Here is a 5989-nt window from a genome sequence, read left to right as displayed (position 1 = left end):
GGCTTCTTTCAGTTTCCGTCTACCAAATCCACTCATAAGGTTTTGGTCGGCCCGAGGCAATAGTAGAAGACACTTACCCAAGGTGCCATGCAGTGGGAATGAACCCGGAACCATGTGGTTGGTAGGTATTCAGCACACAATTGTAAGGTCATGAGTTCAATTCCCAGTGACGCATTGTGTCCTTGAGCAAGACACTTTTATTTCACATTGCTCCAGTCCACTCAGCTGGCAAAAATGAGTTGTACCTGTATTTCAAAGGGCCAGCCTTGTTACATTCTGTGTCATGCTGAATCTCCCTGAGAACTACGTTAAGGGTACATGTGACTGTGGAGTGCTCAGCCACTTACATGTTAATTTCACAAGCAGTTCGTTCCATTGGTCAGATCAACTGTAATCCTCGTCGTTGTAACCGACAGAGTGCCAGTTAGTATTCTTTATCTAACATCGAAGCTCTTCATCAAAACTGTGTTCTGTGAAATGACTTTCCAGATATTGGAGGTACTCTACACTTCCAATAATCTGACAATGTACCTGAATGGATAGACCATGTGTTCACTTTGCTTACCTCATGTTCTAATGTGGAGGCGCAATGGCCCAGTGGTTAGAGCAGTGGACTCGCGGTCATAGGATCGTGGTTTCGATTCCCAGACTAGGCGTTGTGAGTGTTTATTGAGCGAAAACACCTAAAGCTCCACGAGGCTCCGGCAGGGGATGGTGGCGAATCCTGCTGTACTCTTTCACCACAACTTTCTCTCACTCTTACTTCAAGTTTCTGTTGTGCCTGTAATTCAAAGGGTCAGCCTTGTCACACTGAATATCCCCGAGAACTACATTAAGGGTACATGTGTCTGTGGAGTGCTCAGCCATTTGCACGTTAATTTCACGAGCAGGCTGTTCCGTTGATTGGATCAACTGGAACCCTCGACGTCGTAAGTGACGGAGTGCCAACAACAACGTGTTCTAATATGCATCTATGGCCATCTAAGCAGCATTGTAGGCCCCAAAGCAAATCAAAGGACCCTATAGTATTTATTTGACAGCAAGTCACAGCATACATAAATCAGAATTGAGTTCCTAGACCTGTTGGGCTCAGGAGCCCTAACAGGGAACCACAGGAAATGGTCATAAATTTTTCTGCTAAAGTTGCACATAGCTGTGTGACAAGAAGCTTGCTTCCCTACCACATGGTTCCAAGTTCAGTCCCACTGTATGGCACCTTAGGCTAGTGTCTTCTACTGTAGCCTCAGGCCGACCAAAGCCTTGTGAGTGGATTTGGTAGATGGAAACTGAAAGAAGCCTGTCGCGCGTGTGTGTGTGTCCTTGTGTCTGTTCCCCATCATCGCTTGACAACCGGTGTTGGTGTGCTTACGTCCCCGTAAGTTAGCGGTTCGGCAAAAGGAACCGATAGAATAAGTACTAGGCTTTAAAAACATAAGTCCTGGAGTCGATTTGTTTGACTAAAATCCTTCAAGGCGGTGCTCCAGCATGGCCGCAGTCAAATGACTGAAACAACCAAGAATAACTGTGGAATCATCGGTATAACTGAGGTCCAGTTTCTGATGTTGACATAGCTAAGTACAAACACACACAAGCACATAAACACACTCGGTTTCTTTGACGGGTATTCAGGATAATATGTACAGAAATGCTAATGAGAAAGCAAGCAATTATGACAATAGCTAACATGACACTCAATCTAATATAACAATAATGTCATTTACATATACATACTCAGATGTACCAATGAATAAGTATATGTGCCAAATACTGCATGAGTGTGTGTACGTATCCATGGTCTTATACACATACCCTAAAAAGCTAGAATCTAACTACTAGATGCACACATGCATATACTATATATTACACAACCGCACATGCAACAAACAGATCCTAACAGCGTGATCAATGAATTTTCAACTTTTACTTGATCACTTTCTGTAATATCTGCAATAAATATATAAGACGGGTTAAAAGAACCAACGAATTACTGCCACTTATACAAGTTTCTTTCTCTCTCTATCTCTCACACACACACAGACATACACTTTTTTTAAACAGCCTGAGTGAGTGTTGGTGATTCATATTGCTATTGCTAGGATGATTTTGTGTAAGCAGACGTCTGCGCTTCGCGAGGTAGAATGACCACCCTTTCGTATGTATATGTATGTTGTGCGTGTGTTGTGTGTGCGTGTGTGTGTGTGTGAGAGAGAGAGAGAGAGATAGAGAGAAAAGTGTGTGTGTGTGTGTGTGGATGGGGATGCATGCGTGTGTCCATCTGCCCATTTGTAGCTGCGTATGCCAATGAATATATTTTTACACAAATCGATAGAGTAGTAAATAAATATATACATAAAAATACCTTATCTTCATACACATATGTATGTGTGCATTTGAAATTATGCTTGTTCGATGTGGGTGTGTGTATATAAATACGCACGCACACACAGACGTGTATACACAGTTAACACGATTAACATTCGAGAGAAAAAATGTGAAACCTGATAGTTTTAGTATAACAAGTGGAAAAACTCCGTCTAATACTCAATTCCTTAGAAACACACATAAATGCAACTAAGTAAACATTAATAGAGCTAACAAGATTGGAGCTTTCAGAAAATAACAAAAGGCTAATATTTATTTTCCTTAAGTGGAAAGGACTTCGACAAAAGCGCGTATATATATTTGTGAATTAGGAAATGGTAACTCAAAAACAGAATTACGCCAAGCACACATGCACACACAGAGGAGACACAGACACACATATAAACTGACAAACAATAGTTCTTTAATTACAAATGAGTGAAGTTTCCGAATGGGGCTCTGAGTTGTGACATCATTCCATATTCATCAAAAATATCGATCTGCGGAGAGTACCCCCCACCCACACTTACACAATATTATACATGCATAGATAGATAGATAGATAGATAGATAGATATAATATCGAAATTTTTAAAGGTTGTGGGAATGGCGAGTTTAAAATGAAGGCTAAGGGAAAGGCACTACAGATACCAGTGAATGAAAAAGGAAAGTAAATAAATCAAAATAGGTTTAAGGGTCGAACTCACCTATAGTTGATATATGAGTATCCAGGAACTCATCGTTGGCATAACGGCACAGGATACAAGACTTGCCAACCCCGGTGTCGCCGAGAAGGAGCAGACGTACTAAAATATCGTAACACTTGGCCATAACTGGACTTGGAGTCGCAATAGCCGGTGGTCTGATAATGATGTTGATAATAATAATGGTGATGATGATGATGATGATGATGATAATGATGATTACTTTGACGGCCTCCACAGCGACGACGACCACCACTACGATGGAGGTACTGCAGTATAGAGATTCCTTTGAGTGTGTTTGGGTATCGGTGTGCTCTCTCCATAGGCTTGCAGCCAACAGGCCGAGCCGGGGTAAAGTGTTTACAGGAAGTATTGAAGGTGGTGGTCACGGCTACGGCAGTGTTAGTGGTAGTGGTGGTGGGTGTACCGAAGATGAAGTCGGACAGAGGGAAAATACACCTGGCAGTATTGGTTGGTGGCGACAGTCGGATGACGGACGGATAAACAGAACAAGGCGGGTAGGCAGTCTTGTAGAGTGTTGTTCCCACCCCCACCGTCTGGTTGTCAACAGTCGGTGGCTAGGCAGCGTGACTCTGAAATAGGAAGTAAACAACCAGAAGTAGAAGGAACACAGTTGTTTCTGCGGTAAGGAATGTCTGATAGGAGAGGAATTTTCGGAAGTAGGATCGGAGACACACAACAACAAACACACACACAGATATACAACTACATACATATGTACATGCGGACATCCAACTACATGCATACATACATACATAGCTTGTTCTTAAAACAATAAACAGTAAGTATACAGTTATAGTAAAAACAATAAACAGTAAGTCTACAGAGAAATCTATAAAAGATGAACGAGATAAATATTTATTAGATTGTCAGACGTTTTTATATCCAGAATTATAAGTTAAAGTGTTTTCAAAAATAAAAATAAACGAAAGTTAACTGAAAGAAATCAATATATGTATGGTGACACATTTATTTATAATTTGGTTGATAGTGACTTCGAAGTTTCACGTGTAACCTGTTCAAAGTGTGAACAACTGAACAAGCTACTGTCGGCGACACTTCGAATTTACTAAGTTACTATATCAAAAATTATAATGTACACGCGCGCGTGTGTGTGCGTATGTGTCATAGAGACACATGTGAAATCTGCAGGTATATGTAGAACATGATTTGTTAAAAGAAGGAACTACTACACATCTTTAAGAATGGGTTTGTTTCTAAGGAACTGGTTTCAGTTGTTTAACCCTAGGTTTGCCTTGAATGAGCAAACCAAATATTAAATGCATTAAATCATAACTATCTCATCTTTTATTCATGTTATATATCATGTTATATATCTTTTATTCATGTTATACATTACCGATATAACCTCTTTTTAAGACAGGAGATTGTAATCTGAGGGAATTTGTCTACCATTTCTAGCAGATCAGGCAACTATATTAAGACTACCTCTTCTGTATCTATGTGATAACATTTGGCGCAGTTCATGCATTATTCAGTTATATTCAAAATACAAGTATATACACAATCACACCTGTATGTGTGAGTGTGTGTATGGTGCGCGCATGGAAGTAGATACACACACGTCCGCATATATGCTGATGATTGCGGACGTTCTTTGTACTTCAAAACATATCACCAAATATACTTTTTACTCAAATGAATATATATAATAGATGCAATATAAATGTGTGTGTGTGTGTGTGTATGTGTTGGCCTTTAATATATAGTAGTTTTTGTTATAAGATATAATTACATAATTGAGTAACCACACACATAAATATGCACATACGCAACGACATACACGGACACATGACACATGAATGTTACTCACTAATTACGCTCGGAGAAACCCTGCACACGCACACACACACACGCGCACATGATAGAAACTGACAGTAAAAAAAAATAATGTCACTGGCATTGATTGGCACACAACGCAGACGACGGGGGTCATCGTAAAATAAATATACAAGGGTTTATGTTTACTCAGTTTAACAAGGCAGGTACTTACCTCTAGATCTGTTTTATTGCTAAGGTATCTAGTGATTTCGGCTATATCACGTTCCATTGGTCTAACACGTGTCCGTCTAACGAGTAATCATTCCAAAGACATCCGTGAATATTGGAGAACAAGCATTATTATTTATTCTGACCACAACTACAATTCTTAAACGAGTTGAACTGTTTCCCTGGCTTGTTTACTGTTACATAATCAACATAGTATATATATGTGGCTATTTTTACTTATAAGTGTATAGTCGAAATAAGAAGGCATGTGAAAATTCTTTATAGTAGTGTAGAAAAGCAATCGAAAGCAGTAACAGTCAGATTCTAGGTGACCATGAGGAAACGGAAGACACATCGAAGGCAATATTGCTGCTATGCTGATTGTGTTGTTTAATGTTAACGAAAGACGACTGCAGCAGAGAGAATGTAAAGAAGACAAGGCCGACTGGTCATCTCGGTAGGTAATGACACCTACTCAACGAAGCAATGTCCTTGATTTAGCAAAGTAACCTGAGATAGTTCATGACAAAGGCGAAAAATTGTCGGCGGCTAGCTTCAGCTATATCTTAGACTGCAGTTTCCCCCTAAGTTTTTCCTCTGGTCTGTTAACAAGAAAACTCGAGCGTAGAGAGACTGCAGTCTGCATGATTAGTGGTCGTTTCTATACACCATGTATTGATCACTACAACTTAGCTTATTTCTTCCACAGCCAACCCACCCCCTCTTCTCTCTCTCTCTCTCTCCCCCTCTCTCTCTCTCTCTAGCTGGCGTCTGCTCTCTGAGGAAATACTTATAAGATTGAGCAATCTCATTAAAAATTACCAGATTAATGTTGAAAGGCTCGAGTTAAATAAATATCAGACAATATTAACTGGAATGTCTTTAAAATCATA

The 5989-nt window shown here is 39.9% G+C and overlaps 1 protein-coding gene across 1 annotated transcript in view; it reads right to left on the bottom strand.

Annotated features, from left to right (window-relative positions):
- Positions 1-5824, bottom strand: part of LOC106870188 (ras-related protein Rab-10) — a 49147-nt gene extending 43323 nt beyond the window's left edge. Inside the window, exons 1-2 of the mRNA XM_014916192.2 lie at positions 5101-5824; positions 3069-3658 (exon numbers count right to left, since the gene is read on the bottom strand). Of these exons, the coding sequence (XP_014771678.1) occupies positions 3069-3192 (124 nt within the window). The 5' untranslated portion in view covers positions 3193-3658; positions 5101-5824. The remainder of the gene's footprint in view (positions 1-3068; positions 3659-5100) is intronic.
- Between the last annotated feature and the right edge of the window lie 165 nt (positions 5825-5989).

The sequence above is a fragment of the Octopus bimaculoides genome, chromosome 3, assembly GCF_001194135.2.
Source record: "Octopus bimaculoides isolate UCB-OBI-ISO-001 chromosome 3, ASM119413v2, whole genome shotgun sequence".
NCBI classification, from domain to species: Eukaryota; Metazoa; Mollusca; class Cephalopoda; order Octopoda; family Octopodidae; genus Octopus; species Octopus bimaculoides.
This window is presented reverse-complemented; position numbering and strand designations above follow the sequence as displayed.